This window comes from Leucoraja erinacea, chromosome 5 (assembly GCF_028641065.1).
Source record: "Leucoraja erinacea ecotype New England chromosome 5, Leri_hhj_1, whole genome shotgun sequence".
NCBI classification, from domain to species: Eukaryota; Metazoa; Chordata; class Chondrichthyes; order Rajiformes; family Rajidae; genus Leucoraja; species Leucoraja erinaceus.
The window spans coordinates 99,521,455-99,548,179 of NC_073381.1; the positions used below are offsets into that span (position 1 = coordinate 99,521,455).

Sequence of the window (26,725 nt, forward strand, 5' to 3'; positions counted from 1 at the left end):
TGGAGTAACACAGCGGGTCTGGCAGCATCGCTGGAGGACATGGATAGGTGTCGTTTCAGGTTGGAACCTTTCTTCAGACTGAAAGATAGAGAAGGCCAGAACAATAGTGTGTGTGACGCTGCATGCCGCCTCCCCCCTCACAACCACACGTTGGGGGAACAGACCCAACGGGTCTGCACTTGGTCTAGTGTTTAATAGTAAGATTAAACGAGTACTTACCCGTACGAAGTTTGATCAGTATTTTATGAGGAGTTACGGTGAGGGATTAAGTGAAGACCCCAGCTCCAGTGCGCATGCGGCATACTTCGAAGCAGCGGTGTGAAATCACAGAATAGACACAATATTTGAAGTAAGATAGTAAAGATCACGAGACATCAGTTTACTAGTTTGATCTGTATAATGAGGGTGGGAGCGGCGGGCACTTAATCCCTCACCGTAACTCCTCATAAAATACTGATCAAACTTCGTACTGGTAAGTACTCGTTTAATCTTACTATTTTACTTCGGAGTCACGTGAGTGATTCCGTGAAGACTTCAAAGGTCTGTGATTTCAAACCGTGTAACAGTTTTTATTTCACTCACTGCCGAAGTTTATGAGGGAGGAAGTGTTATCGTAATCACCAGTTGATCTGCTTTCAAAAGAAACAGAAAGGTATTTGTTAACAATAACAACATAAAAGAGCTCCTCTGAGCTTAAATTAATATTGCAGTTTGTAATATTCTCCTGCAATTAAATCAGGTTTATCAACGGTTTATAATAAAAAATGTTCTGAACGCCGTTTCCTTGACCATTCTGTTGTATTGAAAATGTGGTCAACCGGAACGTCCATTCGTTCAGCCGCTGATACCAATGCTGCCCTAGTGGAATGGGATTAAATGTATTATTATCTATTCCGGCAGCTTTCAGTACCTGTTTGAGCCACCTGGAGTGGTTTGGCTCGTACCCCGTCTTGGGTTACTGTGGTTGACCCATAGGCTTTCATCTCCCTCTAAGATTGTGGGTTGTGTCTATATATAGTAGTAGATGGGTCACCACACTCAACCTGGACTCTGGTGGGTAGGCCCGGAATCCCACCAGTGAATAGGGCGTTCCTGGTCCATATAGCCATATAACGACTACAGCACGGAAAACACAGGCGATCTCGACCCTACTAGTTCGTGCCGAACTCATAATCTCGCGTAGTCCCATATACCTGCGAGTTAGATTTTACCAGACCTAAATATGAACGTGATGCGTCTGGGGTAATCACCATGTTATCCAGTCTAGTTTATGGAGTGACCGGAATCTAGAGCGTGTACGAGAGCCATAAGCATGAGCGTTTTTTAAAACATAGATTAAGCAAGCTGAGGGATCTGGCTGGTGCCATTCTCTGAGATATGTCAATATCACACCAATATCCCATACATGGGTATATACCTGGGTGTTTGGGGCTTATATCATAGTTGCCCTTCATAAGTTTACCTTCAGTGGATGGGATCCCATGCTCTGTTGACATGCTGTTTTAGATAAGCAGATAAGGCGCTCCATGCTGTATTTACGGCACTGTAACTTACTTTTTAGTCATGGTGTAGATGTTCCAGGAACTTCAATACGTCAGTGGTTGAATAGTTCGGGATGTTGTCCCTGCGTCGTGGCAGTATTTTACCCATGTTAACTTTTAGTGACTGTTTGCAGGGATGCCGGCATGGTGGTAATGGTTCCTTTGGATAATCCCAGTCCCTGGTAAGGTCTATTCAAAACCTGCACCCAGGAGTTTGATGTTCCCCTGGCATGGGTGGCTTGTGCCTGATACTGGGTTGAGTCAGCAACCATGGTCCACTAGGGAAATCCATAGGTGACTCGCCCACCGTGTCGTAATGAACTGGGAACCATGGCTGTGTAGGCCGGTCGGGCACGATCAATATCTCGGAGACAGATCCCATCTGTATTGTAAAGTGCCCGTCTGATGAGGCAGAAGGGAGGAAGGCAAAGCAAAATTCCCCCTTCCAGCGTGTAGGCATCTATCGCTGCTGCCTCTAACCTGGTTCCTCAGTCACATACATAGGTTACTGGTGATTCCGTCTTGTGCAACCAATTGATATCTGGCTTTCAAACTGCTTAATAACTTTAGCAGATATTTTGGGTTTGACATCTATTCAATGTAATCATAAATTTTACCCCGTGACATGGTGTCTCCCACTGTGTTCTAGCTTCCTAGGACATAGGCAGCTGATAGTTAAAATGTCTTTTGACACACCATTGCCAGATTTGTTTGACCAATTTGTTGCACAATAATGATTATTATGCTCCCCATATGGTTGATATAAGCCACCACCATAGTATTATCAATCCGTAACCACATATGTACGTGCTGCATTTGAAATGGATATGCTTTTTAGCCCAATAGGCGATCACCAATCCCAAGAAGTTGATGCCCGGTATGTGTAGTAACGATGTTTGTGACTTGGTCCATCTGTTACCTGTGCTGGATATGGAGTTTAGTTGCTCCCCAGCCTAAAGTACTGGCATTGGTTTTTAAAATAACCAAGTTGGGATTGGTGATGATAATAGGGCTGAAAACTATGCCAAATATATGTCTGCCCACCACCTTAATTGTGATATAGCTTCAGTGGGTACATTCATGATTTGATTATAGTGACCCAAGTACCTTGGCAAAGTAACAGTCATATGGACGGAATTATTATTGAAGCCCAGATAATCCTTGGTAGTAACGCTTCAATTCTGGTTTATCTGGGCGTGGGATGAACCTCAGCTTTAGGGAGCTGTTTCGTAGCTAGAACTGCTCCACAGCTAATTCCTTTGTTTCCCCTAATATGAGGATATCATCCAATATGTGCCATGATTATGCTTGTTTTCTTAATATTTTCATGGCCATTTATAATAGTTTAGGGCTGAGGTTTAGACCATATGAAATGCTATATGCTCCCATGGTTGCCCTAACCGGGATATCCATGATCCAGGTAAATATTTTTAGGTATCTATAATGATCCTAGTGTATGGGTATAAGATAGTTAGCATCTTCCATATCAATGCTCCCCATAGGTATCCTTGGGAGATCAGATGTCTGGCAGTGACAAAACCCCGTCTCCATCTTAAAGTGGATATACTCAACAGATTTATTTAGTGATATTAGATCAATGATGATGCTACATTCACCATCTTTTATAGTTTTGGTGAATATATTCGATACAAATTCCAATGGTTCATTTTTACTCCCATGATCCGTTTAGTAATGAGCCTTTTTAGTTCAGCTTGCCTTCTCACTTCTCTTTTCTTAGAGGGAGAAAATGCCCTTTGGGCGCATTGCTGAACTGGCGGTAATATGCCCAATTTGAATTTGTTTTTATCCTCTAATACTGTTGAGTATATTTTAGTTATTTGTGACAGCATCCCATGCTTTATCCACAAGTGTAAATGACCCCCCCCCCCATGCAGTTAGTAGAACACCCTTGTTTTAGTGTAAACTGGGAGGAACCAGACTACCTACCTCCATGCTTGTTGTTTTTCATGAAGGCGTAGTTTGCTGGTATGCTGGTGCTGTCGGTGGGGCGGCGCATCTTCCCACGGCTCCGCTCTGGGCCCCGTCTAAAAAGAACTATGGGGGATGTGAAGCGGTCACCAGGCTTTCACCAGTCCTTGTTTGATATCGCTGGTGGATGCCGAGGGGTGCTGCCAGCTGGGTGTTGGATGCGATGTCCTGCTCATCCCATAGCCTGCCTTCATGAGGCGCACAGGTTTAGCTGCCTCTCTTCCCGCAGCAGCGGTTTGCATAGCCCCATATATTCGGGGTTGCGGGCAGGTCTATATGCACCATTGTTCAGTCGAGTATCCCAAATATGGGAACATCTTAGGCGTCAGCACCCTGGTAGTGCAAAGGGATAGTCCTTATCCTGGGAGAATATAATCCGTGGAAAAGGCGAGCAAAGGTGGTAACATCTTGACCTTCTGTAGAATTCGCTGCTTGTCTGCGAGTCTACTAGACCCAGCTGCCTGCGGATTTGCCTCTGGAAAGGCCTGCTCCTGCAGGGCTTTTGTTGGGAAGATGGTCGCGTGGAGGAGCCATGTAGTGGCCCACGACACCCAGTAGCTCTTCCTGATCCTGCTCCCCTGCATACTGCTGTTCTCGTCCGCCTGCCCAGCGCTTAAGCCAGCCCAGCCCTGGCCTCCTTAGCTAGCCTCTAAAAAGGGAGCAAAAGGGTGCGCTAAATTGGAGGACGCATAGCTCAAACTCCGCTGTTGCATCAATCCCTCGACAAGGGAGATGGCTAGTGCAATAGCACTGGGGTAGGAGTCAGCTCCCTTGGCATTCAACCAGTGCCCCTTTTCTCCTGGAGGTAAATTCCATGACCTCCTCTGGCTTGGGGAGACAGATACTCTTATTCTTGCTGTCTTCAACCTGTGCCAGTTTTGGAGGAAGTTGGCTCCTGTAGAACCTGTAAATTGGTAAGATTTTCCCCTTACCTGCATGTAGAGGCTGCCTGCCGTTTTCCAGGCGGCATTGTGGCGGTTCCCGGGCGGCGATTCTCCTAGTCAGGAGTCTGCAGGGCTGCCGGTCGGGTTTTTAAATTTCCCGCCGGTCCGCTGCTGTTACCTTGCTGCTGTTACCTTAAATTTCCTTGCAGCGGTCCGCAACGTTTGCGGTCCGGGTAGCGCCTTTTCCCCGTCCACTGTCGGCTCCACGCTGGAGTCGAAACGGGGCCGCTCACCATGCCTCACTTTGCTCCCCCTGGAGCAAAAAACACAAGGCCCAATTAAGGTAAGTACTTACCTTTCGTCCCTGGATGCGGGAGCGCCCGACTCCCGCTGGCCACGTTCTGCACGCTGTGCGATTATGCCGCATGCGCACTGGAGCTGGGGTCTTCACGGAATCACTCACGTGACTCCGAAGTAAAATGTAATCTACAAGCTACACAAAATTAAGGCACGATCAAAAAACAACAAGCAAGGTGCTCCCAAATTCCTGACCTGCCACCAAAAAGATCCCAGGAAGAGATGGACAATCAGTGTTGGTATAACTGTAGGTTGCAGAATTAAGGCGATTTGCAAAACATAAAGAAGTACAGATCTGTAGATCCCACTGTAAATTTGCTGTTAACTGCCTTAGAACGTAGAACAAAGACCCTTCTGAAGGGCCCACACACAAAACAAGGGTCTCGACCCGAAATCTATTCATTTTCTCCAGAGATGCTGTCTGACCTGCTGAGTTACTCCAGCTTTTTACATCATGAGTCAAGAGCGTTTTATTGTCATATGTCCCAGATGGGACAATGAAATTCTTACTTGCTGCAGTCTATCTTTGGTTTAAAGCAGCATCTGCAGTCCCTTCCTACACATCACCTATCCATGTTCTCCAGAGATGCTGCCTGACCCACTGAGTTGCTCCAGCACTGTGTCCTTTCCTGCATCAGCATTACTTTCTTTTCTCTCTCCTTATAATTTCTCTCTCCTTATAATTTTCAGAATGCCCACTTACTCCAAAGAAAAAGAATGGCCACAGTGGTGCAGCGGTAGAGTTGCTGCCTTGCAGCTAATGCAGCGCCGGAGACCCGCGTTCGATTCTGACTACGGGCGCTGTCTGTACGGAGTTTGTACGTTCTCCCCGTGATCTGAGTGGGTTTTCTCCGAGATCTTCGGTTTTCTCCCACACTCCAAAGACGTACAGGCTTGTAGGTTAATTGGCTTGGTAAATGTAAAAATTGTCCCTAGTGGGTGAAGGATAGTGTTAATGTGCAGGGATCACTGGTCGACACCGACCAGGTGGGCCGAAGGGCCTGTTTCCATGCTGTATCTCTAAACTAAACTAAACCAAATAATGACATAATAAAATGTTATACAAAAGCCACAGGGGGATTTAAAGAGAGGAGGGGGAAGTGATTGAGTGGCACCCAACCAGCCAACCTTGCAGTTTGCACCAGTTAATTTGCACCAGTCAGATCCCTGACCTCCACCTCCGCTACATTGACGATTGCTTTGGTGCTACCTCCTGCACCCACACACAACTGCCTGATTTCATCAGCTAATTCTAATGCTAAGGTAATTCTATTCTATTCACCACTAACTTCCATCCGGCACTCAAATACACCTGGACCATTTCCGACCCTTCCCTACCATTCCTTGACCTCACTATCTCCATCTCAGGTGATAGACTTCTGACCAACATCCACTATAAACCCACTGACCCACGGCTACCTAGACTACTCTTCTTCCTACCCTGCTTCCTGTAAGGACTCCATCCCCTACTCCCAATTCCTCCGTCTATGCCGCATCTGCTCCCAGGATGAGGTGTTCCACACCAGGGCATCAGAAATGTCCTCATTCTCCAGGGAACGTGGGTTCCCATCCCATACTATAGACAAGGCTCGCACCAGGGTCTCTTCCATACCCCGTAACACTGCTCTCTCTCATCCCCCCACTCGCAACAAGGGCAGAGTCCCCCTGGTCCTCACCTTTCACCCCACTAGCCGTCACATACAACAAATAGTCCTCCGTCAGTTTTGCCACCTCCAACGTGACCCCACCACTCGCCACATCTTCCCATCTCCCCCCCCCCCATCTGCCTTCCGCAAAGACCGCTCCCTCCGTAACCTTGTCAATTCTTCCCTTCCCTCCCGCACCACCCCTTCCCCGGGCACTTTCCCTTGCAACCGCAAGAGATGCTACACTTGTCACTTTACCTCCCCACGGACCCAAGCAGTCGTTCCAGGTGCGACAGAGGTTCACCTGCATCTCCTCCAACCTCATCTATTGCATCCACTGCTCTAGATGTCAGCTGATCTACATTGGCGATCGTTTTGCCGAACACCTCCGCTCGGTCCGCATTAACCAACCCGACCTCCCGGTGGCTCAGCAATTCAACTCCCCCTCCCATTCTGTATCCGACCTCTCTGTCCTGGGCCTCCTCCACATCCAGTGAGCAACACCGTAAATTGGAGGGACAGCACCTCATATTCCGCTTGGGGAGTCTGCATCCTGGTGGCATGAACATTGAATTCTCACAATTCTGTTAGCCCTTGCTGTCTCCTCCCCTTCCTAGCTCTCCCTCAGCCCTCAGGCTCCTCCTCCTCCTCCTTTTTCCTTTCTTCTCCCCGCCTTCCCCCACTCCCCATCAGTCTGAAGAAGGGTTTCGGCCTGAAACATTGCCTATTTCCTTCGCTACATAGATGCTGCTGCACCCGCTGAGTTTCTCCAGCATTTTTGTCTACCTACTGAGAATACTGACCTGTGTGCCCTTTATGTATTTTTATACTGCCTTTTGCAACTGTGTGCCTTTTGCAACTGTAAAAAAAGATGAAAATATCTAAAATTGATTGTCCACACTCTCCCCCCTTCTCTCTCACAGTCTCTCACCTGTTTTCAGCAGAATTTCTGGCAGTTTCTGAGCTGCCAGCCTACAAGACGAGTTGCTGAGCTGCCAGGCCTGAGTGACTGAGCTGCCAGCCCAAGAATCCATTCGGCCCACAATGTCCATACTAGCCCACTGGAAACCAGTCCCTTCGGCCCACAATACCCATGATAGTACTCCAGAAAGCCCCGCCCACTTTTCCCACACTGGCCAGCAATCTTGGAATTGGTGGAGAGGTGGAACATTGTGTTGGGGGACCAGCCCTCCCGTGTGAAGCTGGGACCCAACGGGTCCCACTTAGTCTAGTACATGCTATTTGTCAGTTTGAAAAAGGCTCCAGACCTGAAATGTCACCTATCCATGTTGTAAGAGATGCTGCCTGTGTTACTCCAGCACTATGTGTCTTATATGGCTTACATTCTGGTCTTGTGTATTGTCTGGGCAGAATGGTGGAACATGTTGGTCCAGCAGAAATCTATCTACTCCCTGCCCCTCTTCTATAAAGCAAGTTGCCCGTGTGCACAAAATGTAGACAAAATAGGTGAAATAACTGATGAAAATCTGCTCTCGTACCTGAATCTAGCAGTCACTGGTCTATAGAATAAGCCATGTAAATATATGCTGCAGTAAACATTTCTTGTTATATATTTTTCTCACCACTGCTAACAAGATTCAATGTCTTCTCTGCACCTGGTTGTCTTAATATTCTGAGCACACTTTTCCAGATGCAATCAAGCCTAACATGGCAGGGAGATTCTGTGCTAATCTTGATTCTGTCAGAATGTTGTACCTGGAGCTTCCTAACAAGGGTGATGTACAGATGAATGTAGCCGTGTCAATCCTGGCTGAGCAAGATTTTATCAATACATGCCCTTCACTGGAGCTAAATTTATTGGTAAACTACTGAGGACGACACGGAGCAGGGCAGCATTGCGCAGTGTGAAGAAGATAGTGATAAATTGCACACGATATAAACAAGCTGGTGAACAAACAGTCACCGTTGAGACAGGACAGAAAGTAATAAGAGATGAGGCATTCTGAAAGATAGAGTGAGCAGGGCAAAATAGAACAAAGCATGTTGTTCACAAAGGAGGGCAGGAACAGAGGAACAGAGGGACCAAAGTTTAGTTAGTTTACTTTAAAGATACAGCGTGGAAACAAGTCGACCAGCAATCCCCCGCACATTAACGCTTGGTATAAGTGTAGATTAAGGCTTGGTATAAGTGTAAATTGTCCCTAATAGGATACTACACACACTAGGGACAATTTACACTTACACCAAGCCAATTAACCTACAAACCTGTACATCTTTGGAGTGTGGGAGGAAACCGAAGTTCACAGAGAAAAACCCATGCAGGTCACCGACAGCACCCGTAGTCGGGATTGAACCCGGGTCTCTGAAGCTACAAGCGCAGTAAAGGGCCTGTCCCACTTTCCCGAGTTATTCACAAATTCTCCAAGTTATTCACAAATTCTCCCAAGTTTTCCCCTTGATTCAAACTCGCAGAATGTTCGTAACGAGTCCGTAGGAGTCCGTGGATATATTCTAGAGGCTCGTTACGCCAGCCGTAGGTACTCGGGGCTATTTTTTTACTCGTGGACATTTTTTATCAGGCTGGAAAAAACGTCCCGACTTACCTGATGCCCTGTGGAGGCCAAGTCAATGGATATTTTTAAGGCGTAGATAGATAGATTCTTGATTAGTACTATGGGCTATGGGGAGAAGGCAGGATGATGGGGTTGAGAAAGATGGATCAGCTATGATTAAATGATGGAGTAGACTTATAACCATATAACCATATAACAATTACAGCACAGAAACAGGCCATCTCGACCCTTCTAGTCCGTGCCGAACACGTATTCTCCCCTAGTCCCATATACCTGCGCTCAGACCATAACCCTCCATTCCTTTCCCGTCCATATAACTAACCAATTTATTTTTAAATGATAATAACGAACCTGCCTCCACCACCTTCACTGGAAGCTCATTCCACACAGCCACCACTCTCTGAGTAAAGAAGTTCCCCCTCATGTTACCCCTAAACTTCTGTCCCTTAATTCTCAAGTCATGTCCCCTTGTTTGAATCTTCCCTACTCTCAGTGGGAAAAGCTTATCCACGTCAACTCTGTCTATCCCTCTCATCATTTTAAAGACCTCTATCAAGTACCCCCTTAACCTTCTGCGCTCCAAAGAATAAAGCCCTAACTTATTCAACCTTTCTCTGTAACTTAGTTGCTGAAACCCAGGGAACATTCTAGTAAATCTCCTCTGTACTCTCTCTATTTTGTTGACATCCTTCCTATAATTAGGCGACCAAAATTGTACACCATACTCCAGAATTGTCCTCACCAATGCCTTGTACAATTTTAACATTACATCCCAACTTCTATACTCAATGCTCTGATTTATAAAGGCCAGCACCCCAAAAAATTGATGGGCCAAACGGCCTAATTCTTCTCCTATCGCTTATGTACGGAGAAGCTAGGGTGTAGAACTAAAGAGTTGCTCTGGGAGAAGCTAGGGTGGACACAATGGCCTCGCTTGGCGTGTGACCATTGAATGATTGCATACTTGCCTGTAAAATCAGGAGTCTGGTGCTCCCTCCAAACTTAATAACATGGCCAACTTTCAGCCGGTGGTAGCTGTTTGGCTCCACTTTCTCTTTGTTCACCACCGTTCCGTGCGTGCTGCCCAGGTCGTAAACGTAGAAGCCGGCGCCACTTTCCCCATCGGCCGCTGGCCTGTGCTGCACCACGGCGTGGTAGCGTGAAATGGAGGGGTGCTCGAGCGCGATGTCGCAGGTAGGAAGCCTCCCAACGACGTAAAAGCTCTTCCGATTCAGACTGATCACCGAGGCTATGCCTCCATTCTTGAGGACTTCAAAGCTGTAGGGGGCTTCTGCTAAACCTCCCCATGGCGGCTCCTCATAGGGGAGCGGAGGACAGGGCTTGTACTTATCAGACGGTAACTTGGGAATGGACCTGGGCTTAGTCAATGGCAATGTGGGAGGCTGACTTTCAACGAGCGTCTGATCTTCTGTGCACTTTTCTTCAGACTTGGACCTGGTTTCTTGCTCGTGTGCTGCAAAGTCTTCTACAGCCGCTGCCTCTTCCCCTCCAGTAGATTTAACACTTTTGGCTGTTTCTGTGCTGGATGATGAAGGGCTCGAGTGGATAGTCTTCTCCTTCTTCTGCAATGGAGCCAAAGGGAGCAAGGGCTTCTTAAAACCATCACTGTTTAATGCATCTGCAACCAAACAAATAAAGAGTGTAACATTACGACGCATGATTCTATGACATTGAGATAAATATTTGATGTAACAGCGGTATAGCGTTACGGAGAAAATGTATTGAAGCGGCTTCAGGTTTGCATTAGAACATAGAACAGGGACAGGCCCTTCGGCCCACAATGTTTGTGCCGAGCATGATGCCAGGTTAAACTGATCTGGTCTCCCGGTACATGATTCACATCCCTCTATTCCTTGCACTTCCATGTGTCTATCCAAAAGATATTTTAATGCAACTCACGTACAGTATTGTTCCAACAACAGTACAATCATATCGGGCTCAATTTTGATTTTTTTTTAACATTTCTTACTGTTTAACAATTCCACAGGACAGAATCAATATTAACTGCCACAACGGAGCTAAAGCCGGTATTTATATCCCAGCATTATCATGATCAGAGAATTTAGATCAAACACCATTGTTTGTCTGAAGCTTCAAAAATATTTTTTTCTCAACTTTGTGGGTGTAAATATATTTATTCTTGGCTGGTCGAGCTGCTGCCTCAAAGCTCCAGATACCCAGGTTCGATCCTGACTATGGGAGCAGTCTGTACGGAGTTTGTACATTCTCCCCGTGACCTGCGGGTGATCGATTGATGGGTCTTTTTCAATGCTGTATCTTTGAATCAATCAATGAGAGGTTAAATCTAAGTAAGCATGCAGGTACAGCAGGCAGTGAAGAAAGCGAATGGCATGTTTGCCTTCGTAACAAGAGGAGTTGAGTACAGGAGCAAAGAGGGTCCTTCTGCGGTTGTACAGGGCCCTGGTGAGCCAACCCCTGGAGTATTGTGTGCAGTTTTGAATTTGAGGAAGGACATTTTTGCTATTGAGAAAGTGCAGCGTAGGTTCACGAGGTTAAATCCCAGGATGGCGGGACTGTCATATGTTGAAAGAATGGAGCGTCTGGCTTTGTATACACTGGAATTTAGAAGGATGAGAGGGAATCTTATTAAAACATATGATTAATAAGAGATTAGACACGCTAGAGACATGTTCCCGATGTTGGGAGAGTCCAGAATCAGGGGCCACAGTTTAAAAATAATGGGTTGGCCATTTAGAAGGGAGATGAGGAAAAACATTTTCACCCAGAGTTGTGAATGTGGAATTCTCTGCCTCAGAAGGCCAATTCTCTGGATGCTTTCAAGAGAGAGATAGAGCTATTAAAGATAGTGCAGTCAAGGAATAAGGGGAGAAGGCAGGAATGGGGTACTGAGTGTGGATGATCAGCCATGATCACAATGAATGACGGTGCTGGCTCGAAGGGCCTACTCCTACACCTATTGTCTATTATCTACCTGCCTCTAGCTGCCATTGAAGTGGTGTAGTGAGCTATATTATTGAACTGTGAAAACCATGTGAACAAAGAGTGGAATTCTGAGATTACACTTAACAAACACAAAATGAACTGCAATATTTCAGTCAGTATACTGTGTTACCTGGAGAAGAATTTATGATTGATGTTATACCCATGCACCAGTGTCTCCCCATTTGTTTTACCTATTCAAGTAATTATCTCAATCTCTCCAACATTAGTTCAAATTTAATTTAAAATACAATACAACTTGGAAACAGGCCCTTCGTCCCAGCTAGTCTCCTCGTAGAGTGGATGAGAAAGTCCCCTGCCAACATGAACAGGTGATCGATGGCCAGCATATACTTGGTGGGCCAAAGGACCCATTTCCATGCTGTACTTCTAAACTCATTTCCTCCCCAAATGCTGCCTGACCCGCTGAGTTCTTCCAGCACTTTGTGTTTTGCTCAGGATGCCAGTATGTGCAACTTCTTGCATCCTCAATTTTGCATAACGTTCTTCTTAATAAAAATCAACAAGACCCCCAACTCTAAAGAACACACAGTGCTGGAGTAACGCAGCAGGTGAGGCAGCATCTCTGGAGAATATGGATCGGTGACTTTTTAGGTCGGGACTCTATCAGATCTCTCTTCCGCCTCAGAGAAAACAATCCTGAGGTTTGCCGAACCTCACCATTGCAGCTGTGCCAGTTCCTAATAACTCTCACTTCCCCGATCTTAAAAATATTCATCTCTCTCAGCACCGTAAACATATCTGGTATGGATATGGGAGAAGGCAGGAGAATGGGGCTGCGAGGAAAAAATAGATTAGCCGTGATGGAAAGGTGGAGCAAATTCGATGAGCCGAAAGGCCTAATCCTGCTCCTGTATACTATAGTCTCCTTGATCTGACCTCCACCACCCTCTTAAGCAAAGAATTCCAGTGATTCACTGCCCTCTGAGAAAGAATTTCTTCACACACCAGTTTTGGATGATCGCCCCTTTGTCTTGTAACTATGTCCCCTTGTTTATGATTCTCCCACTCGTGTAAACATCTCAACAGCTATACCTTCCTTTTTTCTGGAGCCTCAGAGGCTGAAGGGAGACCTATAGATAGAAGCATACAAAAGGTCTGAAGAACATCCCTGACCCAAAACGTCCCCTATCCATGTTCTCTGCCTGACTTGTGCAGGAAGAAACCGTGGATGCTGGTTTAAACCGAAGGTAGGCACAAAGTGCTGGACTAATACAGCGGGCCAGGCAGCATCTCTGGAGAGAAGGAATAGGTGACGTTTCAGGTCTTCTTCAGACTGGAGAGTCAGGGGAAAGGGAAACAAGAGATATAGACGGTGATGTAGAGAGATATAGAACAAATGACTTACTGAGTTACTCCAGAACTTGTGTGTCCTTTTGTATGTTAACCAGCATCTGCAGTTCCACGTTTCTGCATATACCCGCAACTCTTGTCAGCTTTTAAAATGAGCGTTGCTGGAACAATTCCTTTTTGAATATGATTTGCATCCTAGTTTTTCAAACTGAGCTCTGCAACCCAGCACTACAGGAATCGGAGAATGTGAAAATCAGGGGGGGGGGGGGGGGGTGCAGATTTGACGCACAGATCAACCGTTACCTTATTGCAGAATGGAGAAGGCTCGGGGGGGGGGGGGGGGGGGGGTGGTGGGGGGGGGGGGGGGGGGGGTGGATAAATTAATTTCCTGACACAAAAAGCTGGAGTAACTCAGCAGGTCAGACAGCATCTTCAGTCTGAAGAAGGGTCTCGACCCGAAACGTCACCTATTCCTTTTCTCTAGAGATGCTGCCTGACCCTCTGAGTTACTCCAGCTTTTTGTGTCTATCTTCGGTTTAAACAAGCATCTGCAGTTCCTCCCTGCACATTAATTTCCTGACACTCACCCATGTATTATGTGACCAGTCAAGAATACTGGTATTTTAGTTGTTAGTGTTTTTATTTCAATTGCACGATAATGTAATTATTAAAATGTATTGTTTTGGAAAGCAGGCAATAGAAGCTCAGATGTGTGGGAAGACCTCCTTCAATTGCCCAAGCTGTCAAAGAGGACCGTTAGATAGGTTTTGAAAACAACTGATCTGGAAACCATTGATTATTAGCATTGAAGCAAATCCAGAGAAATATGCAGAACACAGCAGGTGGGTAGCATCATGCAGTCATGAGAGAAATACTGTCGGCATAATGCACTCAACTTGTTCTGAAACTTAGGGCACAGATTCAATTTTATAGTTACTTTATAGAAATGACATTATTGGATGTATGGAAACTTACTCTGAAAAGGATCAGTGACAAAGGACTGGATAGTGCTTGATCTGACCCTCTATCTACACTCATCAACACCGCTGTGCGAGCTCAGTAGTCATGTTGAAAAATCTTCACGCGTCTTCCCGTGCTTACCTGCCGTTAGCGAGTCTTCCCGAGTACCTGCCGTTAGCGTTACTAGCCTCTAAGAGACATCCCCGAGCTACGACGTACCCGCTACGTTCATTCTCTGTGCTTACCACGAGTTTGATTTTATTAAAACTCGGGAGAGCTCTTGGAATGAACTCGTACCGTGGGACAGGGCTATTACCAATGATCTTGAAGTGTCAGAACACAAAGTGCTGGAGGAACTCAGCGGGTCAGGCAGCATCTCTTGGGAGGCTGACGTTTCAAGTCAGGATTCTTCATCAGACTCATCCGTAAAGTGTCCGGAAGTGGCGGTGCTGCCTTGCAGCTGCGGCTCGCCTGCAGTCCGTCTGTTTTTTGTTGTTTTCTTTTGTCCTGTTTTAGTTACATTTTAGTTCATTAGGTTGTGTATGTGTGGGGGGCGGGTGGAAGAAACACGGTTTTGGTCTCTTCCTTTGGGGGGATGCGACTTTTTCATGTCGTATCCCCTCTCTCCGTCTGCGCTGAGGCCTAATGGCAGAGCTGGCAGAGCTAGCCAGGACTTACCAGCGCGAGGTTGGCCGACTTCAGGGTTGTGGCGGCGTTCTGGCGACGGCCCGGCTTTCGGGGTGTGGCGGCTTTCCGGTGGCGACGGCCCGGTTTTCGGGGCTGTGGTGGCATTCCGGCGTTCTGGCGGTGACCTGAATTCGGGGGCTCGGCCGCGGGCCCAGTGGACGACATCGTCGGGAGCTCACAGGTCACAGGTTGGTGACCTATTTTTCCGGAGCTCCCGCAACAACAGCTGCGCCCGCTGGACTGGAGGGCAGCAGCTTCGGCAGCTTCGCCCACCCCGGGCCGCGGAGTTTGAACTGGTCTGTTCACGAAGCTCGGATTCAGCCGCGGGACTGACTTACCATCACCCGGCGGGGTCACAACAACGGAAGCCTGGATCGCCTCAACGCAGATGGAGAACAAGGAGGGCAGAGACAGTGACTTTAAGACTTTTGCCTTCCATCACAGTGAGGAGGTGCCTGGTGAACTCACTGTGGTGGATGTTAAATTTGTGTTCATTGTGTGTTTTTGTTATTTTATTATATGTATGACTGCAAGGCACGAAATTTCGTTCAGACTGAAAGGTCTGAATGACAATAAAGGATAATTCAATTCAATTCAGTGACACTGCCCGACCTGCTGAGTTACTCCAGCACTTTGCGTTCAAGATTGCAGCACCCGCAGTTCCTTGTGCCTACCTTGGTGGTGTTAGTTCTGCAATCATCCCTCAAGTGGAATAGATAAGGTAGATGCACAGAATATTTTACCCAGAGTTGGGGAAATCAAGAACCACGGGTCATGGGTTTAAAGTGAGAGGGGAAAGATTTAAGAGGGGCAAATGCATTTTTAATCAATTAATCTATCTATTAATACAAACACTCACAAACACACAGTGGTTAGTAAATGCAACAAGCTGCCAGAGTAGGTAGTTGAGGCAGATATTAGAACAACATTTAAAAGACATTTGGACAGGTACATGGATAGGAGTGATTTTTAGAGAGGTTTGTTGGTCGTCATGGGGAAGTTAGGCTGAAGGGCCTGTTTCCGTGCTGTATGACCATAATAATAATAATAATAATACATTTTATTTTCGGGCGCCTTTCAAATCTCAAGGACACCTTACAAAGATTAACAGAAGAGAAAAAAACATATAGTCAGAAAAAAATATAGTAAGGACATCATCAATATACAAATTAAAGATAGAAATCGCTCCAAAGACACAAAATCAAAAAACAAAATCAAAAAACAATGTGAAAAGAGAGCGGCAGCTAAAGCGCGCCAGCGTCCACTCTCTCTTCCGACGGCCATCTTGGACACAGACTAACATAGTAACTACACACAGAAAAATCATCTCCCCACAATGGTTACCACTGTGGGGGAAGGCACAAAGTCCAGTCCCCAACCCCAGTTCTCCCAGAAGTCAGGCCTATTTGAGGCCACCGCTATTGCCTCTACAGAGGCCCGATGTTACTGGCCGTTCTAGCCGGGTGGTGTTGCCCCGGCGTCGGGAGAGTCCTCACAGCGGCTGGGCCACCTGGAACGGCCGCTCCCTAGCAGGGGATTGTCGGCTTCCGAAGCCGACAGGGACGCACCGGGTTGGAGCTCCCAGGCTCCCGATGTTAAAGACGGCGCCGCCCGCTCCGCTCCGCAGACCCGCAGCCCGGAGGTGTTGATCTCGGCAGTCACAGCTCACCGGAGCTCCAACGCGTTGATCCAGCGCAGCGACCCAGGCAAGGCATCGCCCGCTCCGCTCCGCGATAGCGCCCCAGCGCTGTGCCGCCAACGAAGCCGAGGTGCTGGGTGGTCCCCGCCAGGAAACGGCGCTCCAAGCCCGCTGGTAGGCCATGAGGACGGGTCGACGGGCAGCCCGAAGAAAAAGCTGCCTCACCGACCAGGTAGGGGCCTAGAAGTAAGATTACCTCCTTCCCCCCACATTAAGAAGTCCATTTCTCCTACAAACGACAAACAACTTACTAAATACTGGGAAAAAAAATTGGATTAAACGGACGGCTGCTGGTTAGCAGCCGTTCCCCAAGATGGCTCCTCCTCCTGACAATTACAGGTAGATGGTGGCATGACAAGTAGATGGGGCTGGAAGCCGCAACTAGACCTCTACAAGATGTATCCTGAGGCCCTGCCACCAACATCACCTTGATCGCATTGAGGCTGATTTTCATTGTTTTTAAATGTCCCATTGCGAATAATTAATCGGACACATTTAAAAGCAAATGAAATTGAGTCAGATAATTAGAAAACAAGTAAATAAATAAATAAAAGAGCTGCACTTTTTCTAACCAATTTTATTTAGGATTAAAACATGTTTATATGTTATCCAACATTTTAAAGAACTTTGAACAGTACAGCATACAAACAGGCCATTCAGCCCACAATATCTGTGCCAAACATAATGCCAAATCCCTTAATCCCTTTTCATGAAGTGATATAGTCATACAGCATGGAAACATACCCTTCAGCCCAACTTGCCCAGACCGACCAACATGTCCCATCTACATTAGTCTGACCTGCTTGCGTTTAAACCTGTCCTTATCATGGGTACAAAACCATGAAAGGAATAGATTGGGTAGATGCACAGAGTTTCCTGCCCAGAGTAGGGGCATTGAGAACCTGAGGACATAGGTTTAGAGTGATTTTTTTTTAGTTTAGAGATACAGCACGGAAACAGGCCCTTCAGCCCACCGGGTCCTTGCCGACCAGCGATCTCAGCACATTAACACAATCCTATACCCACTAGGGACAATTTTTACTTTTTTTTTTTACCAAGCCAATTAACCTACAAACCTGTCCGTCTTTGGAGTGTGGGAGGAAACCGAAGATCTTGGAGAAAACCCACGCAGGTCACGGGGAGAACGTACAAAGTCCGTACAGGCAGCACCCATAGTCGGGATCGAACCACACTAACAGTGGTGGGTGTATGGGATGATCTGTCGGAGGAGGTAGTTGAGGCTGGTACTTTCGCAACATTTAACAAACTTTTAGACATGTATATGGATAGGACGAGTTTAGAGGGAAATAGGCCAAATGCAGACAGGTGGGACTAGTGTACACAGGACATGTTAGTTAAAGTAGACAAGTTGGACCGAAGGACCTGTTTCCACCCTGTATGACTTTATCCATGTACTTCTCTAAATGCTCCTTCTGCTTCCACAAGATCCATATCCTTCCATTCTCTGCATATTCATGTGCCTATCTAAAACAGTCCAGATTGGCGTTGGAGGCTCCTGCCTTCAGTGGAAGGTTCAGGCTGATCTATCTGGCAGAACATTCCAGATGTTCTGCTCCTGTTCAATGGCCTCTTTCTGTGCTATAGTTCCACTGATGATACAGGATGCAAATATCCATAGCAACAGCATCATGATTGCCAGCTTGGAGCCAAGAAGAGGAGGAGAAGGAGTATAATCCAGAATGCACGCCACCTCTTATCTCATCTCAAGAATCCACGGCAGGCTAGGCCGACCCCCTGCAAAAACAACCCAGTGCCACCGCCAGGACAACCGGCCTTCAAGGCCAAGATAACACTTGATATTTTTAAGAACTTGATACTTAAAGGCGGCATGGTGGTGCAGCGGTAGAGTTGCTGCCTTACAGCGGCAGAGACCCAGGTTCAATCCTGACTACAGGTGCTGTCTGTACGGAGTTTGTACATTCTCCCCGTGCCCGCGTGGGTTGTCTGCGGGTGCTCCAGTTTCCTCCCACACTCCAAAGATGTACAGGTTTGTAGTTTAATTGGCTTTGGATAAAGATCATAAATTGCCCCTAGTGTGCAGGATAGTTCTAGTGTAGAAGAATCGCTGGTCAGCATGGGCTTGGTTGGCCGAAGGGCCTGTTCCCGCGCTATATCTCTGAACTAAACTAAACAAATTAAACTTGAAAGCTACAAATAGGTACCAGAAACGTAATGTTTAAGAAGGAACTGCAGATGCTGGAAAATATAAGGTGGACAAAAATGCTGGAGAAACTCAGCGGGTGAGACAGCTTCTATAGATGCTGCCTCACCCGCTGAGTTTCTCCAGCATTTTTGTCTACCGGAAATGTAATGACTCTTTGTGTTTAAGAAGGAACTGCAGATGCTGGAAAATCGACATGTTGAAAAATTTGTGCCGACCATAATGAGGCCGCGACTAGTTCCCATAATGCGGGGAATCCTCACGACCATGAAGGCGACTCCCCAGCAACCACCCGCGAACATGTGGCGACTATGTTGCGACTGCATCGTCTCCTGCACTTGCCTAAAAAGTAGCCTAAGTGGGACAGGCCCATTACACTTGACCTCAACTTTCTCTGACTTTCTTACACTTGGCTGGATTGAACTCCATTTCCATTCCATCTCTTGAGCTCTGAGATCAGAACTAATTGTTAAACATTAATTAATTTTTCTATGCATTGTATGGAAACCAAAAGGGGATGGGAAATAAGATTACAGGTCCACCACCGATTTTCCGGTAACTGATGATCCGGATCCTTCTGTAATCCGGACAAAATCCCACCATCCCCCCCGATCTCGATCTAATTGGGACTTCCACACCGATCGGCGGATCATATATATGCTGTCTGTGGCCGGGCAATGGAACCCCGGCCCGGCCGGAACCGATAGATCCATTCGCAAAGCCAATTCCCGAAGCCAATCGGCGGGTTTAATTTTGCCGCCAGGGCTCTGGGACTCTGGCCCGGCCGGAGCCCGCAGATCCATTCTAATAAGCGACTCTCCACAGCCGACTTTGCGGCCCGGTATCTCAGCCGCCCCAAGGCCGTGACCTCTGTTGGTCCAGCAAAACGGATAATCCAGAAAGGGTCTGGAACCAAGGGTGCTGGAATATCAGTGGTGGACCTGCATTAGGTATTTCCAGCAGTTTGCATTTACACTGTAGATCACGGGTTCCCAACCTGGGTAAATTTACCCAGGGGGTAAATGTGGTGATTCTGGATTTGTTTAAAACAGTATTTAAAAATGTCCCCTTTGTTGGTTGCTTTATTATAGTAGAAGTGTCAACTCAAATTACTGAATAAAACAGGGTGGGGGGAATATACTTTCGAAAAGTTGCCAGGGATAGATGGGATGAAAAAGGTTGGGAACCCCTGCACCCCAGTGGCCTGAACATTGACTTCTCCAATTTCCGGTAGCCCTTGCTGCCTCCTCCCCTTCTCAGCTCTCCCTCAGCCCTCTGGCTCCTACTCTTCCTTTCTTATTCCCGCCCCCCCCACCCTGCATCAGTCTGAAGAAGGGTTTCGGCCCAAAACGTTGCCTATTCCCTTCGCTGCCGCACCCGCTGAGTTTCTCCAGCATTTTTGTCTACCCTGCTTTAGATTACCTGTTAGTGTTTTTTTTCTTTTGATGGAGGACATATTATGGAGGCAATTTATCCTTCAAGATAAGATGTGTGATGTTCTATGATTTTTAATAGGAAAATGAAAATGCAAATTTTTCCCATTCAGGGTTAAAAAAAAATCCTTCAATTAGCGCTTTTTGCTTCAAAGTGCGCCCTTGTTTTATAATCTCCTAGTTTCTGGATCACTTCATTATTAACAATGTGAAGACTTTGATTTAAATTTACTTATGCTGGATGTTCAGAAAGTTAAAACTTGCTCATTATGTGTAAGCTGTCAGTAGTTTAGCTTGCAATACTTAAAATGTGACAGGTGGACAGCTAGCTCATGGGCTTTATATTCAGGCATAGTTTGAAACACCTTCCACATTTTGGATTAATTTTGAAAGGGAAGAACTGCTTTCTCAGACTTGTAGTATAATTATAACTAGCAGAACAATATCACATCAAGAGTTTGGTTCTGTCCTGCAGATAGACAATAGACAATAGGTGCTGGAGTAGGCCATTCGGCCCCTCGAGCTAGCACCGCCAGTCAATGTGATCATGGCTGATCATCCCCAATCAGTACCCCATTCCTGCCTTCTCCTCATATCCCCGACTCTGCTATCTTTAAGAGCCCTATCTATCTCTTTCTTGAAAGTATCGGATTCCACCGCCCTCTGGGGCACCCGCTGGGTTTCTCCAACATTTTTGTCTACCCTGCTTTAGATGTTCACCTGTTACTTTTTTACCAAAGTAGATGGCTAATAACCTTCAAGGGAAATGGCAGAGTGATTAAATGACTGGATTATCAGGGTTCTGGACCTTTATCTCGAGATATATTTGAATCCCACCATAGCAGATGGAGAGAATTCCACAGACTCACAACTCTCTGTGTGAAAAAGTGTTTCCTCGTCTCCGTTCTAAATGGCTTACCCCTTATTCTTAAACTGTGGCCCCTGGTTCTGGACTCCCCCAACATCGGGAACTTAAAATGTTGGAGTAACTCAATGGGACCGGCAGCATCTCTGGATACAAGGAATGGGTGACGTTTCGGGTCGAGACCCTTCTTCAGACTCCTGCAGCAGCTTATTTTTCCCAAACACCCTGTTTTTCCATAGAGTCATACAGCACGCAAGCAGGCCCTTCAGCCCAACTTGCCCCTTGCTGCCCCATCGTCATAAGTCCCACCTTCCCGTGTTTTGCCCGTATCCTTCTAAACCTTTCGTCAAGTCATACAGTGTGAAAACAGACCCTTCGGCCCAACTCGCCCACACCGGCAAACATGTCCCACCTGCCCGCATTTGGTCCATGCACCAGTTCAAATGCTATTTAAATTTTGATGTTCTGTCATTGGCATTGAAGATGTTGGTGTTCTGTGACTGGTAATCAAAATGTTAATGGTGAACCTTGTCCTGTCAGCCTTTGAAAGACCTACTTAACCACTTCTGAATTATGCTACTGAAAGCCTATTGAAGATTCAGATCAGAACAAATGACCTTCATTTTAGCTGAACTACAATTGCGCTCTCTCCATTTTAGCTATCCATGGTATGGATTTTATATGGGATTTCAGGGATAAAGGATGGGATATATTATCTTTTAAATGTTGAGCACTAATCTCAACAAAATTAATTTTCGGAAATCTGACATCAGTGCAAAGATCTGAAAGTCAGGGCGCTGAGCTGTTTACTTTCCTTTATAACAATAAACGTTAAGGCATAAAAAATGATTAGTGACTGAAATAAAATTCTCATTTAATTGACGGATCCAACAGTATAAGTCACTGGACTGTCAATCAGTTTCCTGGGCTATTGATTTGAAGACGATCATAGCAGCTGGGGAATTTAAATTGAACTAATTAAATAAGCTATGAATAAAAAGCTATTATCAGTAAAGGTTACCGTGAAACCATTGGAAATTCATAAGAACCAAAGTAGATGGCTAATAAACTTCAAGGAAAATGGCAGAGTGATTAAATTACTAGACCATCAGGGTTCTGGACCTTTATCTCAAGATATATTTGAATCCCACTGTAGCAGTATTTAAATAAATTTCAAATTTAAGCAAAAGCCAGAATAGGTAATGGAACTAGAGATTGTCATTTAAAAGCCACCTCATTTGAATAATGTCGGGTAAGAAATCGGGAAAGAAATCCTGCCATTATGTCTTCTTCCCGCCTTCCCCCCCCCCCACCCTGCATCAGTCTGAAGAAGGGTTTTAGCCCGAAACGCCGCCTATTTCCTTCGCTCCATAGATGCTGCCGCACCCGCAAAGTTTCTCCAGCACTTCTGTCTACCTGCCATTATAACAGTCCGGCTTTTACACAAATTCAGACCCAGCAATGTTCTTGACTCAGTTCAGTTCTTGTTGAATTAGAGATGGACAATAAGTGCCGATACTGCCTGGAATGACCACTTCCTTTGTTGAACCCAGGTCTTTCTAGTGTAATTTAGTTTAGAGCACGGAAACAGGCCCTTCGGCCCACCGGGTCCACGCCGACCAGCAATCCCCGCACATTAACACCATCCTACACCCACCAGGGACAATTTTTATATTTACCAAGTCAATTAACCAACATACCTGTATGCCTTTGGAGTGTGGGAGGAAAAAGAAGATAACCATATAACAATTACAGCATGGAAACAGGCCATCTCTGCCTTTCTAGTCCGTGCCGAACACTGACTCTCACCTAGTCCCATCTACCTGCACTCAGACCATAACCCTCCATTCCTTTCCCATCCAGATTCAGATTCAGATTCTAATTGTCATTGTCAGTCACCGAGGTACGTTGCTCCACATACCTATCCAATTTATTTTTAAATGATAAAATCGAACCTGCCTCCACCACTTATACTGGAAGCTCATTCCACACAGCTACCACTCTCTGAGTAAAGAAGTTCCCCCTCATGTTACCCCTAAACGTTTGTCCCTTAATTCTCAAATCATGTCCTCTTGTTTGAATCTTCCCTAATCTCAATGGAAAAAGCTTATCCACGTCAACTCTGTCTATCCCTCTCATCATTTTAAAGACCTCTATCAAGTCCCCCCTTAACCTTCTGTGCTCCAAAGAATAAAGACCTAACTTGTTCAACCTTTCCCTATAACTTAGGTGCTGAAACCCAGGCAACATTCTGGTAAATCTCCTCTGTACTCTCTCTATTTTGTTGACATCTTTCCTATAATTTGGCGACCAAAATTGTACACCATACTCCAGAATTGGCCTCACCAATGCCTTGTACAATTTTAACATTACATCCTAACTTCTATACTCAATGCTCTGATTTATAAAGGCCAGCACACCAAATGCTTTCTTTACCACCCTATCTACATGAGATTCCACCTTCAGGGAACTATGCACAGTTATTCCTAGATCCCTCTGTTCAACTGCATTCCTCAATTCGCTACCATTTACCATGTACATCCTATTTTGATTTGTCCTGCCAAGATGTAGCACCTCACACTTATCAGCATTAAACTCCATCTGCTATCTTTCGGCCCACTCTTCCAAATGGCCTAAATCTCTCTGTAGACTTTGAAAATCTACTTCATTATCCACAACACCCCCTATCATAGTATCAACTGCATACTTACTAATCCAATTTATCACACCATCATCCAGATCATTGATGTATATGACAAACAACAGTGGACCCAACACAGATCCCTGAGGCACCCCACTAGTCACTGGCCTCCAACCTGACAAACAGTTATCCACCATTAGTCTCTGGTATCTCCCATTCAGCCACTGTTGAATCCATCTTGCTATTCCACTATTAATACTCATCAATTGAACCTTCTTAACTAACCTTCCATGTGGAACCTTGTCAAAGGCCTTACTGAAGTCCATATAGACAACATCCACCGCTTTACCCTCATCAATGTCCTGAGTAACCTCTTCAAAAAATTCAAGAAGATTAGTCAAACATGATCTTCCAGGCACAAATCTATGTTGACTGTTCCTAATCAGACCCTGTTTATCCAGATGATTATGTATATTATCTCTAAGTATCCTTTCCATTAATTTGCCCACCACTGACGTCAAACTAACAGATCTATAATTGCTAGGTTTACTCCTAGAACCCTTTTTAAACAATGGAATAACTTGTGCAGTATGCCAATCCTCCGGCACCATTCGCGTTTCTAATGACATTTGAAATATTTCTGTCATAGCCCCTGCTATTTCTACACTAATTTCCCTCAATGTCCTTGGGAATATCCTGTCAGCACCTGGAGACTTATCCACTTTTATATTTTCCAAAAGTGTCAGTACTTCCTCTTCTTTGATCCTCATTGTTTCCATAGCTACTCTACTTGTTTCCCTTACCTCACATAATTCAATATCCTTCTCCTTGGTGAATACCGAAGAAAATAAACTGTTCAATATCTCCCCCATCTCCTTTGGCTCTGCAGATAGCTGTCCACTCTGAATCTCTAATAGACCAATTTTATCCCTTGTTATCCTTTTGCTATTAATATAGCTGTAGAAACCCTTTGGATCTACTTTCACCTTAGTTGCCAAAGCAACCTCATATCTTCTTTTAGCTTTTCTAATTTATTTCTTAAGATTCTCTTTACATTCTTTATACTCCTCAAGCACCTCATTTACTCCATGCTGCCTATAATTATTGTAGATCTCTCTCTTTTTCCAAACCAAGTGTCCAATTTCCCTTGAAAACCATGGCTCTTTCCAATTATTACTCTTTCCTTTCAACCGAACAGGGACATAAAGATGTTCACGAAGGAACTGCAGATGCTGGAAGATCGAAGGTACACAAAAATGCTGGAGAAACCCAGAAGGGTTTCGGCCCGAAACGTCGCCTATTTCCTTCGGTCCATAGATGCTGCTGCACCCGCCGACATAAGTAGGGACATGAGTAGGGACATAAAGCTTCTGTACTCTTAAAATGTCACCTTTAAATGTCCTCCATTTCTCTTGTACATCCTTCCCATAAAACAAAATGTCCCAATTCACTCCTTTTAAATCATTTCGCATCTCCTCAAAGTTAGCCTTTCTCCAATCAAAAATCTCAACCCTTGGTCCAGTTCTGACCTATTCCATAACTATATTGAAACTAATGGTATTGTGATCATTGGACCCGAAGTGCTCCCCAACACAAGCCTCCGCCACCTGACATGTCTCATTTCCTAACAGGAGGTCCAGCACTGCCCCTTCTCTAGTAGGTACCTCTATGTATTGCTGCAAAAAACTATCCTGCACACATTTTACAAACTCCAAACCATCCAGCCCATTTACAGAATGTGTTTCCCAGTCTATGTGTGGAAAACTGAAATCTCTCACAATCACTACCTTGTGCTTACCACTAATATCTGCTATATCCCTACAATTCTCGCTCCCCATTTGGCGGTCTATAATACACCCCTATAAGTGTTGCTACACCTTTCCCATTTCTCAGTTCCACCCAAATAGCCTCCATAGGCGAGCCCTCTAATCTATCCTGCCAAAGCACTGCTGTAATATCTTCCCTGACAAGCAATGCAACACCTCCACCTCTTGCCCCTCCAATTCTATCACACCTGAAGCAACAAAATCCTGGAATAAATAGTTTCCAATCACAGCCCTCCTGCAACCATGTTTCACTAATCGCCACTACATCATACTTCCAGGTGTCAATCCAGGCTCTAAGCTCATCCACCTTTCTTAAAATATACACATTTAAGAAGCCCACCACCTCTTATTCTCTGTTTATTATCTTTTTCTTCTTTCTCCCCTACATGTTGGGTCTGAGTGCTTCCCTTCTCTGCCTCCTGCCTCACACACTGTCTACTAGCGTTCTCTATTTGAGTCGACCCGACCCCCTTTAAGTTCTAGTTTAAAGTCTCCCCAGTAGCCTTTGCAAATCTCCCCGCCAGGATATTGGTCCCCCTCGGGTTCAAGTGCAACCCGTCCTTTTTGTACAGGTCACACCTTCCCCAAAAGAAGTCCCAATGATCCAGAAACTTGAATCCCTGCCCTCCGCACCATTCCCTCAGCCACGCATTTATCCTCCACCTCGCTCCATTCCTACTCTCACTGTCAGGTGGCACAGGCAGTAATCCTGAGATGATTACTTTTGCAGTCCTTCTCCTTAACTCTCTTCCTAACTTCCCTAAATTCTCCTTTCAGGACCTCTTCTTCTTTTCTACCTATGTCATTGGTACCTGTATGTACCACAACCTCAGGCTTCTCTCTCTCCCATTTCAGGATATCTTGGACACGTTCAGATCTCGGTGAAAACCTACACAGGTCACAGGGAGAGAACGTACAAACTCCGTACAGACAGCACCCATTGTCGGGATTGGACCTGGGTCTCCGGCGCTGCATTCGCTGTAAGGCAGCAACTCCACCGCATAGCCACCTTGACCGCTCTATACAGAAGATAAATCAACCTACAAACCCACACGTCGATGGGATGTGGGGGGAAACCGAGGCACCCGAAGGAAACGCAGGCGGTCACAGGGAGAACGTGAAAACTCCACACAGACAACTCCCCGAGGTCAGGATCAAACCCGGGGATCTGAAATTGGAACAACC

The 26,725-nt window shown here is 45.8% G+C and overlaps 1 protein-coding gene across 1 annotated transcript in view; it reads right to left on the reverse strand.

Moving 5' to 3' along the window:
* Positions 1–26,725, reverse strand: part of slc4a1ap (solute carrier family 4 member 1 adaptor protein) — a 187,891-nt gene that overhangs the window by 146,713 nt on the left and 14,453 nt on the right. The window contains exon 2 of the mRNA XM_055636349.1: positions 9,920–10,590. Coding sequence (XP_055492324.1) covers positions 9,920–10,590 — 671 coding nt within the window. The remainder of the gene's footprint in view (positions 1–9,919; positions 10,591–26,725) is intronic.